Source organism: Scatophagus argus, chromosome 22, assembly GCF_020382885.2.
Source record: "Scatophagus argus isolate fScaArg1 chromosome 22, fScaArg1.pri, whole genome shotgun sequence".
Classification (NCBI taxonomy): Eukaryota; Metazoa; Chordata; class Actinopteri; family Scatophagidae; genus Scatophagus; species Scatophagus argus.
The window spans coordinates 8,855,125-8,870,012 of record NC_058514.1 but is presented as its reverse complement, the minus strand read 5'-3'; the positions used below and the strand labels follow the sequence as shown (position 1 = coordinate 8,870,012).

At 39.0% G+C, this 14,888-nt stretch overlaps 1 protein-coding gene across 3 annotated transcripts in view; it reads left to right on the top strand.

The window, feature by feature from the left end:
* The window catches only part of grm8a (glutamate receptor, metabotropic 8a), a 252,609-nt gene extending 237,959 nt beyond the window's left edge, over positions 1-14,650 (top strand). For 2 of the 3 annotated variants that reach the window (XM_046379333.1, XM_046379337.1), the window contains one exon: positions 14,554-14,650. In XM_046379333.1, coding sequence (XP_046235289.1) covers positions 14,554-14,635 — 82 coding nt within the window. In that variant the 3' untranslated portion in view covers positions 14,636-14,650. The remainder of the gene's footprint in view (positions 1-14,553) is intronic. The other variant, XM_046379335.1, reaches the window with a different exon arrangement.
* The last annotated feature ends 238 nt before the right edge of the window (positions 14,651-14,888 follow it).

Here is a 14,888-nt window from a genome sequence, read left to right as displayed (position 1 = left end):
TACATCAAAAGAGCAGGAGGGTCTGAAAATCTATAGTTCTTATTCCCTCAACAGTAATATTAACACAGACACATATATTGCATTTTGTCAGAGGCGTGATCACACTGAGGAGGGGAAGATACAGTAGCTCACTCATTTCTGTCTGCTGTCAAACTTCCTTCCTTCCCTGCACATTACAGTAGCGATAGAAAAACACTGAACCTTTTGTTACAGTGGCAGGATTTTGCAAGGTGTTGGATGGGGTTGAGGTCAGGACTCTGTGTGGGCCAGTCAAGTTCTTCCACACCAAACTCATTCATTCATGTCTTTATGGGCTTTGCTTTGCACTGGGGCACAGTCATGCTGGAATAGAAAAGGACCTTCCCCCCAAACTGTTGCCATCTAGTGTATCAATCAAACATAGTCTGTTTAAAATGCTGTTCGCCTTTACCTTTTCCTACAAAAGCTAAGGATAAAGTAAAGGTGACAATATGAAAAAACTGTAAATATATTAATGTTGCAGTTCTTTTGAGGCAGCGATATATTTGGCTCACCTTTATTAGGACGAGCAGTTAAATGGAAGAAAATTAAATTGATTTTGCATAATTTCAAACAGTAGAGCCTTTATCTCTAAACATTTTCAGCCTCCTGTAGACATATTTTAATGAAAGTGAAAACCTACTGCCGATGAAGTACAACGCATCTCGAGTCACTTGAGTCACCTTAAGATAATAATTGCAATATAGTTAGGCTTTACGAAGACTGAATCATTTTAAAGTGTTACATGATGAAACAAGTCTTTAAGTCTCCACTCTCTTTACAAACCACCAGTTGAAAATCGAGCTACTGTCAAGCTGTGATTTCTCAGCACATATTTCATACTTCAAATTCTCATCTTATTTCTGTCCCATCAAACGAGTCCACACTTCATTCAGTAATTGGCTCCTGCTGTCAATCCGGCAAACAGCACGTAGGATTAATGCAGAGCAAATCTTAACTCAGTCCCCTCATGTAATATCACTCCACAAAGACACTAAGGTCAGTACGTCAGTCACAAAGAGTGACTCAGGATTTCACTTCTCCAGATAAGAAACAAAAATGTTTCTAGTACACTGAGAACATGAATGAATCAGTAGAGCATGCAGTGACCGCTGAAGGATCGCGCAATTAAAATCCAATCATGCTGTACAAAGACAATATATTTAATGTTTTACCTCATCAACTTCATTGATTTTTGTCAGTACATGCTTATTCTGAGCCAGCAACACGTCAAGTCAAGACAGGGGCATAGCCTGGCATCGACAAACCAATTTGCAAATGTGTATTTGTCTCATCACTCTTCATTTTTGATGTCCAAGGCGTGTTATCAACTGGCTTCCTCTGGATGCAGTTTGATAGATCTACACTGAATCAAATCAACGAAACATGTGATGTTTAGTGCTGAGTGATGCATGCAGGTTGGGGCGATTGTTGGCCTGATTTCATGCAGGAAAAAAAATGGTAGCCTTGTCACAAATGGTTTCATATCACAGCTGAACAGTAAAGCAAAGTGTGCTCGGGGAAAAATAATACTGGATGTATGAAATACGCAGTGCAGTGACAGAATCTTAAATCGTGTTTGATCAGCGAAAGGTGTGACATGTTACTTTTCAGTAATGCTCTTTTGTCAGTCGCCATAGTTTAGCCAGAACAAGACTACAGTCGCTTGTGGGAATTCAAAATACTTTAGAGCTTTGCATGTTTTCGGTCAGTCAGGAGGTTAATTTGGCAGTGATACTGAACTTAATGTATTTCAAGACATCAGAGAAAAGAATTTGAACATGATCTTAGTAAGCAGAGTCTGCATTCCTGATGGGTCATATGAAGGGTGACAACTGATACAGCCATGTGGTAAGGATGGGTCTCTATAAAGTGTGTGTGTGAATGAGTTTCTTTTCATTATTGCAGTTAGCAGTCCTGTGGGTAGCATCCAGTTTGATCATGAGTGCACTGAGTGACAGATTAAAATGTCTCATGTCACACTTAGACCACATGTACCAGTTCATCCCCTCCCCCCCTTTTCTCTTTCTTTCTCACATCTCTCAAGTCCTCAATCTCTCTGCTTTATTCGTTTATTTGCCCGTTTGTGTTTCTTTACATGTTTCCTTGCTTTCTGCCTGCCTTCTTTTTTAGTCTGGCCTCATCATTAGTCATTCTCAGTATGTCGCTCACTATGTTCGCAAGCTTTGTCACACATAATCTTGTCTCACCTCTGGTGCTTGGCTGTATTTTTCTTCTTTGTTTGTTTCTTTTGCATATTTTGTTTTGCATGCATGCAGACAGTCTACATATCAGATCAAGTAAAAAAGAAAAACAACAGAAAAAAGTGAAATAACATTAGCGATTGAATTATTGACATGAAAGCATGGGGCGACTTTTCATCTGATCCAAAATACACTGAAATTTCCTTCATCTGTAAATTTGCAAATTTTCTCGAATTTCCCTAATCACTAAGTTTGGAAATTCATTGATTTACAAAGGCAGCGGCACATTATGCAATCAGCTCCTGACTGCCTTCGAGGCAAATTGTGCAAGTGAAGAAGAGCTTGTCAGCTCAGTAGGCTCAAGTTTGTTGACAGGATTTCTTTGAAATCGTCCCATTAAAAAAAATAAATTCTAGCAGTTATTTGGACCTCTAAAAAGTTTCAGTTTCAAAACTTTTTTTTTGTTCTTATCAGGAATTAACGGACGACATGGAGGCCGGAATGTTTTTATCTGTAGAGTAGTGTCGGGTTCATACAGCTGATGTTTCACTACAAAACTGAGGTCACACTGAGAAGGTCTTAATTTGGTAGCCCCCCCCACACACACACATACATTGTGTTTTCTGTGCTATAATTTTTTGTGATGTGATTTGCAGTTGTTGCTGATTCTTTCTTTTAAGATTCGGCCTTTTATGCTTTGTTTACTTTGTACTGACAAATGCACTGGCCTTTTTGCACTGGCCTTGCCATCTGCTCTTCAGAGGCTGAGAAATCGTCACACAGAATTGACCTACACATATTGAATGAGCTTCTGATTTTAATTCCTAAAAATAAATTAAGATGTTGTTTGTTCAGTTCTCTCTTATGCAACCTTTGGACTTGCTTGTCACAGATCATACGTTTTGGGGTCGAATCCCTCACATCTGCACCTGAAAAGACATCAGAACTACATCATACATGTTGAAACAGTGCAGTGTGGGCTTTGGCTCATGAAAATCCACTGCAACCTTGAAATCAAAAAGAAGCCAGTTCGCTTTGTGATTTTCAAGCTGAGGCTCTGCTTTAACCTTCACAGAGGGAGGCACATTTTCACTGCACTCATCCTCTGCTTCACCGCTTTTTGTCGTCTGTCCGCATTCTTCGTCTGTCCACCTGCACATCTCTGCTTTCTCCCTCCGTTCTTTTGTTGATTCCTCTCTTCCCTTCTCGGTCTTTCAAAATCTTTAACTTTCTCTGATACAAATTTCTGCTGAGGGGGTTGGACTGGCAATATTAAATGAGATTTGATTTTTAACTTTAATTGATTTACCCTAGCTGGGATGGTCACAGTGAATGGTTGTGCTGAATAACTTGCGTATCGAACACAAATTCTTTCTGGCTGTGAAATCGATGGCGGAGGACTTATTGGAGTAAGTGTTTGCATCAGCACTAAATGGATGATGTTTTTCTTCTCTTTGTATTTTTTGGGCTACACTTCTTTGTCTGCATTTTCTCCTTCCTCCTGTCTTCTGTCTGACCTCCTAGTTTCATTTAACCTCTCTCATTCCATCCTTTGGTCCATATCTCTGCTTTTTAAGTCAAGGTTAGAAAATACCAACCATCCTTGTTGTTGCTATCTGTGTGTAGGGTCGGATTATACTTTTCCAGTCAAAGCAGTATTTTTCACCCGTAAGGTCTGGATCTACATCATATAGTTTGATAATCCCCTTTCAAAATGAATCTCTCACTCTTTATCTCCCTCTTCCTGACTCTTGACAAGTGCAGCTCTCTGACTTTATCACTCTTTTTTTTTTATCACTGTCTTTCTTCTATCTTAATCTGTCTTTCCACCTGCCTCTGCGCCTTCCCCCACCTTCTCTGTCTCTCTTGCGCTTTGCTTATAATGATTCAGGTTCTGCTTTCATGCCTTGCTATTCATAAAGTGCCAGTGATCCAGGAAAAATGCTTCAGAGGCATTGTTGTTGTGGATGTTGAACAGTAGCACCCTGTCTGTTCTGCTAGTGTGCGCCCCTTCTGCACAGCTGACTGGGATCTTCGCCGGCCCCAGCTAATTTTGGATAATGAAAAATCTCTGAGGCTTTGCTGAAAAATCCGACTTTGTAACACCTCTCTGAGCAACTGCCTTCTTCTCGTTGCCCTCTTCTCTGAAGAGTTGGCACTGTGACATCTATGATGAAAGCAGTGCTTTAAAACTCTAGAGTCAATATATTAGATATTTCTCTTTCCCACCCACCTTGTTGTCTCTTTCTTGCAGAGTCTTTCATTCTCAGGTTATCCCTGTTGGTGTCTTTTTGCCCTCCCTCTCAAAATGCTTCTTTTTTTGAAATTTTTTGTGTGAAAGAGATTTCTTGTGGCTGCAGTCATTAATTAACGCAAAGTTATCAATGAAACTGCAGTAATGCTTCCCTTCCTGGCAGTGACCGGCTGTTTAATAAAATTAATGAATGCTAATTAGCACCTTTTTGCTAACAGCTTCACCCTATCAACTTCATAAGAGAGTGAGAGAGAACCAAGACAATTATGTTGTAGGCCATAAAACCAAAACCGCTATTTAATAGACACTATTAAGCTTTGTAGAAGGTGCCCTGGTAGCCTAATAGTTAACTGTACCTCATAAAGACACTGTCCTTTGACTTATTATTAATATACAAATATTTGATAGTGTAGACCTAAGGAACCGAAACATATGTAAACGAATGTCTCCAAAATAGACATGAGACAATCTGCTTGTCAGTGCTATAAATCAACATGTTTATCAGGGTACACTGACAATGATAAGAATCGAGCCTGCAGGTATATGCAGGTTCATAGTAGCATCAGTGTCCCAAATACTCACAAGTGTTCATAAAGCAAGTAACAGTAAAGAATAATTCAGCAGTAATGAACAGTTGTGCACATGTTAGGGAAAGATAATATCCACACTGTACATTCATCATGCTCCCTGTGAGCTTTATGTGGTCATATTTCATGCAATATGGGTGCTTATCTGGAAACCAAATATTACAAGTTTAAGATGTTAATCTGCCTGCCAGTTCTGCTCCTCACAAAATGAGATTACATCAAAGGATCCCAGATAGTGGTAAAATATTCACTTTAGTCTTTCCTGATGGAACATTCTGATTTCATATTTGAAATGAGGTTTTCAAGCAGCTTTCTCATTATGGTATGTTATGAAACCCTTCTAATTACTGCTATTTCCATGATGGAGTAATCAGTCTCTGATCATGTTGTGTGGCATCAACTCATATATCATTTCTGTTGCTAGCTGAGACAAAAAAAGGTCAGAAAGACCAAAATGTTGATAATCCTTACACGTCTTTCAGTTTTACATCTTATATCACATAAAGGTTAAGTTTGAGTGAAGATTAATGATTAGTACAGTATGTCCGCTTTATTATTTTAAAGACTTAGAGCTCTATGTGTCCAATTGCTTGCAAAATGAGCCTAAAATGCCTAATTATTTACAAATGGTGCTTTGGTGAAATGGTTCTATACTGATTATCATTATTGCTGACTTTTTCACTGCCTCTCTCCTATTTCGGTTTTGCCAGTTCCCCCTATTCACACTCATTATTTTAAAGGCTGGGGCTCTGCTCAACTCATAAGCAGACAGAACACAGACTGGCTGTGTTTGAAACCATTTTGTTAAAAACATTTTCATCCTTCCCCTGCGATCTGATGGAGTTGGTGTATGGTTGGCTTTGCTGACTCACAGGGAGATGGAGACAAAGTCCTGATCCTTGTGGGGAAAACACAGAAAACCAGAGTTTGCTGGAAAGCTTTGATGTGTCTTGTTTCTCTTTGCTGAAACTCCACAATCCTTGTGGTAGTGTCGCAAATAAGACAAAATTCAGAATTTTATTTCAGTTGTTTTCTTGCTCCCCTGTCTAACTCGTATTGATTCAGTTGGAGGGAAATAGAATTTTGGAACCGAAGCTCCTTTCTGGATAGCAGCTCCCTTTCCTTCCCTCCCATGATGCTCTCTGTTCTGCTGAGTCATTCACTCTTGTGTCGCAGTCAGCGCAGCTCCGAATACCACCAACAATGAGTGGCAGAGCTGAATTCCTCGTTGGGGAGCACAAGCACGGACAGATTTTCCTTTCCTTTGACAAATTAAAACCTAAATCTAATCTTCTCCCTCACAATTAAAATTGCAAACAATAGCGTGGCTGGTTTCACTGTTCTCCATGCCGCCCCGGGGCGAACTGGCTTCGCCTTTCCAAAGATTTCTAAATGTCACAGTCAAAGAAGTTGAAAAAGACTATTAACAATGACATTTTATTGTGTGTCTATGCCGTATTAGAGCATAAAAGCATGCATATATTCAAAGTAAATTGTGTTTTTCCAAATACACATACTATGTCTTAGGTTATTTGAGGTTAATGGCTGCTCATCATGTGTTTTGTGCTCCACTTCATATTTCGTGCCGTGTTCCCTTTCGACCCCAGTCTCACCCTCTTTGGTCACCATTCCATTGCAATGAAACATCAGCAGATTTGTCTTTCCGTTTGTCCTTTACAAAAATAGAGCTGCTTCTGCTGAAATGCACGTGTGTATAAAGATACAAAGATATGGATGTAGTCATAGCGAAGTAGGAGAGGCAACTGCAGTTTTTCAGCATCTGCCTCAGAGTCAACACGGCTGTAATGTCCTTTTCTGACCCTTCCCCCACTGTCATAAACCTGAAGTTTGATTTGAGGAAGCGATACTGTCCCACAGGCACTGGTAGGGATTATAAGGGCCCTTCACAAGATGTGACTCTGGACACATTAAAAAACTCTATCAATCTCAGACTTTATGGCGACCCCCCCTCCCCCCACACACTACTCCTCTGGAGCTCAGGGCTGCCTGACTCATTACCTCTACTCAGTCCACTTCCTTTATGTGTTGCCTTCAACCAACTTGAGCCCATTAGATAACTTGCTGTGTGGTGTGAACTGTTGTCATTGGGGTACAGTAAAAGTGGTCAGCGATTAAATTTAAACATAAATTTAGATTTTTAACTCTGAACTAGACTGAAAAACAATCTGTGATCTCTCCTGTCTGATACCAGTAGTATTTCTGCAATAACTTGGGGCCTTTTTACCACATTTCTTGACTGGATAATGTAGATTCTGGGGCAGATACTGAGGCATTCCTATGCCAGATTGGATATGTGAGCCCTCCAGGGTGTTCTGGTTCAGCTTTGGCGTTTCCTCCAAAAGGAGGTAACATCCTGTTCAGATGCTAGCATCACCTCACTTAGCTTCTATTAATGCAAAGAAGCAGCAGTTCTACTTCTTCCTCCTGATATCTCACTATGTCCCTCAGAGTCGAACGCAGACATTCTGCAGAAAATTAATTTCTGACATCTCCAAATTTCTCATTCTTTTGGTCACCACCCAAAGTTCATGACTGAAGATGAGGGAGAAAAGTTAAGGTAAGATAGACCTTTACTAGTCCCGAAGAGAAAAATTCCTGGATAGGCAGGTAATTTGAGTGTTTTGCCTTCAGATTTAACAAGCAAATAAGCATATTTCTCAAAAAAGTATTATGCAAGGGAAGTGTGAAGATTTTATTTCACCAAAAATATCATCCAGACATAGTCTTCACACCTCAGCATTATACACTTCATCTCTGTCCAGCAGTTTGAACATACTGTAGGTAGACTATAGCAAGCGCATTCTCCCCCCTGTCAATCATAGTGAGGATTTACGGTATATCCAGTAATAAGCCCACTGACCCACAGAAAGATATGTCAAACCCCAGTAATAAACCTGTAAACCACCAATCATTGGGAGAAAACAACAGCAATACTGGGTTGCATCAGCTGTGAATCAACTTATGGATTTAAAACAGTCAGCCAAGAGCTACGGTGCTGGGTATAAATTCAGCAAATGAAAATGGATAACGTGGGGGGTGGATACGAATGGTTGGACATGTGTGTGTGTGTGTGTGTGTGTGTGTGTGTGTGTGTGTGTGTGTGTGTGAAGCTGTGAATAAGGAGAAGGAGGATCCTTGGATGACACTGGGGCTGCTACAAGTCATCAGTTCTCAATACTGCTATTCATGAATCATTTTAACAAATGGCAAAAGTGTGTGTGTTCATCCATGTGTACGTGGATTTGTATGCTTGAACGTATATGTGTTGGTTCAGAAATTTTACATTTAAAAAAAAAAAAAGAAAACCCTACACTGAAGTATACAGATTACAGGCACAGGTATGTGCAAACTCCCTTGAGTTATGGATTTGCCTTCTCTGTCTGTTCATCTGACTGTCAAATAGAGAATTCCTGATGACAAGTCAAAACTCTCTCAGTCTGATTGAATTTGGTTGCTATGTGACTATGTCATAAAGTATTCATTAGACTTAAATGTAACAATGATGATAATAACAGTTAAAAACATTTAAAAATCTCAGACATAACTGAAATTAATTCCCTGTCTCTGTGATTAGTTCCCTCAAAAAAAGAAATGACTGTGGAGAAGTAAAAAGCTTCCCTACAGATAAAAGTTAAGTAAAACAAGAAGAATAGCAGGATCCAGCCTGTCTGGGAGATTACCAATTAAGACAGGGCTTAATTTGTGGTGAGTCTGCAATCAATGTTAACTTGTTCCTTTTGTTGGAATAATTAGGTAGCTCTTTGTAAGTTTGACCTCCAAACATGTGTGAACCCTGTAAAGGTCGCTGCCAAGTATCTTGATTGCAGGTCCAAAGGAATCCCGAGAATTAATTCCCGAGCTTAATTGCTGAATTTGAAAAAAACAGTTGAGCTAACATATATGCCTTCAATTGCTACATCATGTCAGCTCTTAAAAGACTTTTTAAATGAAAATATTTTCGTACATGTAAATATTGTGCAACTCATTCAGCCCCGCCAATAGGCATATGAGGCTCATTATTTATAGGTTTATGTGCATATAGGAAGGGAGAATAATCAGTACCAGTATGTAGGGAGATTTATGGATGTCTCTTTTACAGAAGCATCAGAAAGGAAAAGTACAGATGAGAGAGACATACTGAAATCACCATTTTCTACATGTATAAATGCTGTGCTCTATATGCTAGAGTTTTAAACAAATATGAACACATCCAGATATACACAGACATGAACAGCATCCATTTATTTACAGAAATATTTGCCGCAGAAAATAAACTACCAGAAATTTGTTTAGATATCAGACCAAAAAGTTCCCCCACTGTGTCATTTTTTTTATGTCGTCAAGAAAAATCCTGAAATTCTAACTTACATATCACACTTTTCAAACCTGTTCTATTTCTACCACTTTTTTCCCCATGAGCCAAAAACAGTTTCACAGTTTTTATTCATACTCAGTTTTGACTTTGACTTTTCTTGATTTGAGGACAAGGTTCAAATACAAATCATTCTTAATCATTTGATTAATGTGCGCATTGCCTGGTTGGTTACTGTCATTTTAGATTTTTGTGTAAAATGCATACAGTATAGACAGCAGCTTAAAGTTCTTATTATGTATAAACTATGCTGTAGCCTGTGCTGGTTCTTTTCAACGTGATGCATTTAAGCTGAAATGAGGCTCAAATGACGAGTTAAAAAAAAATCCAGTGAACACACTGTTTCTAAAATCATTTCTGTTTTACAGCACAGTGGGTAATTTTTTACTGATTCTTATTTCCCAGTTGCATTTCTCTCGTGTCTACTAACTCATACCTTTGTAGAAGTGTAACAATAGCCTAGAGCTGAAAAGCAAGCCTGTGCACAGAGGCTTGTGGGTTTGAATCCCCTGGGTGATTTGTGGAAAAACCGGGTGAGCAAAGTAAATGAGCCATTGGACTCGCCTTGTGAGGAGCTCCAAACAGTTCCAGTGAACAAGAGATGAAGAACTGTACTTTGTGAATGGATAAAACACGACTTTGCTTTGCTAAAAAGGGCTGCTGCATCATCTGTCCCTGGTAATAATTTCTCATCACTGATGGCAATGCTGAAACCCTGCGATGCTGCAGAAAAGTCCGACTGCTGCCGTTTTAAAGTCTGTGTCCTGAGACGGCTCACGGATCAGCAGGCAACTGTTTGCACTCTGAGGAGAGGAGCTCTCCATGGTGCTGCTGCAAACACTGCTGCTCCTTGTAAAATCACTCAGTGCTCCACAGTCAGTTGAGAGTTACTGCTCCACAGCCCTCTTGTAGTTTAGGTTGTAAGCTTTCCCTGGTGTTGACAGCCTTGGTGCTCCTGACTAACATTAAACTCACACTCTGGTGCACAAGAAGCTGAGACGTAAACTTATTATTTCAGCTAAACAGTCCTATAAAACCCATTCTTGAACTCATATGAGGCCGCAGCGACAACAACAGCTAGTTTAAAAGTTTGTGTATTAGATTTGGGAGTTTGAAAATGCAGCGAGCTTGCTCGCTTTTGCCCGCTTTAGAGCATAGCAGCGACCAATCTGTTGCCCATCAAATACAGAATTGTGTTTGTTTATTGATCTCCAGTCGAGATGTTAAGAACTGATTTGGCCACAACAGTGGATTAAGAGATTGAAGGCATTTACGTCATTTACGTGTTTGCACCTCCCAGTGTCTTAGAGTGGACAGAGCTGCTGAAAGCTGCTTTCAAGTAATGTGTTACTGCCAAAACATTGATGGTATATCTGTCTTGATGGTCAGTTATAATAAATAAATAAATGCAATAGATGCGATGAAAAGGCCCAGTTACATTTTTGTGGAAGCATAATGACCATCCTGATTAATATTTACTGAGACTAAACAGATCACTGTCAACAGAGAACAAATTTCTAGGCTTCCTTAAAAAGCTTTTTGTTTGTTTGTTTGTTTGTTTATTAGAAGAGAACAGCATGAGGCATTATTGGCCACCATGTGTGAAGCACATATGTTTGTTATCAACAAGTTTTGCTGTGTTGATAACAGTCTCAAAGTCTATACAGTCTAAAGTACCACTTTATTGATTGGCAGGAGGTCAGACAGGTTTTCTAATGAATTCAGGGATGATCTTATTCCCAATTTTATTTTCTACCATTTTATCCTCTTTCAACACAGAGGAGGTTTGACAGTGTTCGAGATCTGAAGGGCCTGCTGAATAATGAGTGGAGTTCCCCTCCCTAATTCTGTCTGCAGAATTCACTCTTCAGCTTCTCTTCCTCAGATTTCCTCATTTCACTTCCACTCAAACCGAGCATAGTTAGAGAAATATTTTATATTCGGTTTTGATCTCTCTCTTTTTCTATCCATACATCTCTTCCCTCATCTACATCTGAGTGTAAACCCCCCTCAGTCAAACATACACATATAGCCTTGGGCAAAATACGGGAAATTGTCTGTGATTATAGACAATGAATGGAACGTAAACATATATTTTCTTTTTGGATTTCCTCCAAGCTTATGTACAAATACCAGTCTATTTCTCACAAGTGCTCCCATTTGGTCTTGGTTCCAGGGCCATTCATGTGTGGTTAGTCTTTTGCTTGTCCATCCATACATGTATGACTCTGATGATGTACGACTGACAGTTTTCTATTAACGGCATAAATTTTGGTCTATAAAAAAATAAAAGCTGTAAGACACATTTAATAAGCTGGATCTTTTTTTTTTTTTTTTTTTGCTTGAACAATACCGAAATACCAAAATGGTCAGTTATTTAATTATTTAGTTAATTTCATTGCCTGCTTATTGACTAATTGATCTGTCAGGTAGCCATTTCAGCTATGAAAGGTGAAACGAATTATTTCTGACAGTCTCAGAAAAGGAAATGGGTGATAATTAATATATATATATTAATATATATTACACCACATTTCTTTTGTTTCAGTGTTCTTTTTTAATAATGAGATTCTACATGTTTTTCTCAGTATTTTCTTGCATATTCGAGCAAATAAAAAGACAGCACTCATTTTTGTACAAAAAGGATAATAGAGATACATGGATGTATGCCCAGGTCTTTAGTTGTTTATTCATTTTTTGTCTTTTTAATGTGGAAATAATATATAAGGTGTTAACAAGATTGAATAGGAAAAGCCAAAAAAGAAGTAAAAATATCTTATAAAAGGAAAACCCTTCCTTTATGTCTTATTATTTCTAAATGTAGCACAACAATTTCAGCATATTTGATGACGATGATGTACTCGCGTGAATGTTGAAATTTAAATGTAATCTGTCAAGGGTTACTCAGATAAACGCATACAAGTTTCTGCAGCAGCTTCTGAAGGTTTGCCTCACTTTGGCTCCACTGAGAGTTTTTCCACAGTCAGTGAATACAGAGCAGGAGGAAGATCACAGTGACAAAAGTTAAATCAGTCTTTCACTTTAGTTTGACATTTGGAGAGTTTTATTGAAATAAGATGTCTGCCGTTTTAAAAATGTGACACCTACTCTCGCCGAATGACGTGTGGCATGGAAATAAAACTTAGTAACCTTGTTAGGTTGCCTTAATGAAAGAGTTGGGAGGTTTTGGCTAGCATCTGATCTATGAAAAAAAAGCTTGAAAGTAGCTTTTAGAGCAAGTTAACAACAAAGGGAAACGTCTTCGGGGTAAGGTCTTAATCGAGTAATAATGGACAAACTTTTTAAAATGTAGCCCAGGGAGCTTATCTATATTCCCAGGGTTGTGAATTCCCAAGATCCTCTGTTCCCGGGATCCTATGCTAATCTTAACCCTGACAACACAGGACCCCAAATTAAGAAAAAGCTTATCCCTCTTCATTTATTGGCCCAGTTGCAGACTCAACTGTGAAAGTGCCAAAACAATTCCAATCAAGATTTGAAGAAAATCAAAAGCAGGAAAGTCACAGCACAACTCTGGTTGCACACACACACTACAGCTAATTGGTATTCTTTGGAAACTATTTCACAGCTTGAAATGGAGCTTAAATTGCTACATTGTGACAATTTTCAAGAGTTGGACTTGCACAGAGATGTTTTCAAGGTATTGCACTGTTTTTAAAATAGTCTAAGTGACATTTTGCAATAAAATCAGGAGTTTGTTGTGGGTAGAGCACAAAGAGGATTGATTCTCATTTCTTCTGATGTATTTATGCAGTGTTCAAAAGTAATGACATCAAAGCCACAAAATGAAATGCATGCAGGTTGTTTAATGAAAACCACAGCGAAACTCAGTCTATCAATACTGGGTTGATGTAGATAAATGATTTTATCTCATCTGTGGCCTGACTGTCTGCCATTTAATTTTCACAATATTCATTCATTTTGTGTTCATGCCGGCTGTTTTCTGCTTGTTTGTTACCACTTTATTCGTCCCATCTACTTCACTTGTGATCGTTGTTGTACGGTACAGTTAGCTTTAATGCTTACCGTGGTTATTGAAGGACTGTGTCAGATTCCAATAATGTTTCTTAATGTTCTCTGGCTTTGGGACAGAAAGATGGCCTGCTCATTCTTCATTTATTCTTACAAAGCTTTTACTGGCTCAGCTGTTCTTCCAACTGGGGAACCATTTGTCTATGACCTTTTTATTTTGATGTTGCTTGTGCAACAAGGGCTGCAACAAGGAAGAGGATCTTTAGTTTAGTAATAACACTTCCCACATTTTGTTTTTGTAATCACAATGAGGGAGTGATTACATGTTCATAGTTAACATGTAATTACTTTAATGTTCACTTTTAAATCCTTCTCATTATTCTCCTAACAAGATCTTCAACTGGCAATGTAACTGTGATTTGTGTTTTTGTGGATATATTAAGGCAACAAGCACTGAGTCTAAACACTAAAATCACAATTAATAATGATTTTTATTTCCATGAAATTTATTTCTAATATCGAGGTGTCTGCAGCCAGTGCCTTAACAGTGAACAGATTGAAAATATAGTCATTGTCCATCATCGGGAATTAATAGACAATATGCAGCCAATCAGAACTGAGTATTTTCACAGTCCATTGTACAGATGTTGAAAAAGTCAGAGTCAACCTGACACAGGAGGCCAGGACTTAAAATCATGGTGGTGAATCTGGTGAAAATTTTAATCATCCACCATAGTTAGGAGATTTTCCATTCCTGGACACACCTATAGATTGAACACACAGGCATAAACCTACACACGCATTAACACACACCAGCACACTTAAACCACAGCGTCTAAAGCTGTCCTCTCTGTCTCCAAACACACGAGGAAATGTTTTTATTCTCTGAAACAGCCTAAGTGGAGTGGTCCACTGAAGCCAACCCTCAGTAATTAACTGTCACAACGCTTCAAAACTAACAAATGGACTTTGTGTCAGGGAGGGCCCATTAATTTACTGGCCTCCACTCGTCGATCCAGAGCTTATTATCTCCATTACGGCAGGCTTTCGTGTCTGGGCATTCTCTCCTGCTAACCCTTGATTTTTCCGTCTCACTTTGCACAGATTCCCTGGAAGTTGCAGAAAGCCCCTGCGTATAATGTGTCTTTGCAACACGTGTGGGAGAGACCACCCTTCAGCCATGTAAAAGGTACATGCACTGTATGAACCCACATATACTGTATGCTTCTGGACACAAGGGCACACTCATTTCATCTCTCATAACTGCATAAGTAGATCACAGAGGCATGACACTACTGTAATGTAATAAGCAGTGATGCTGGGTGCAGAAATATGCACGCACACTTCACATGAACTCACACAAATGATCAAAATCTCTCTCTCACACACACACACACACACACACACACATTGCCCTGCACACACTGAGCAGAGTTCTG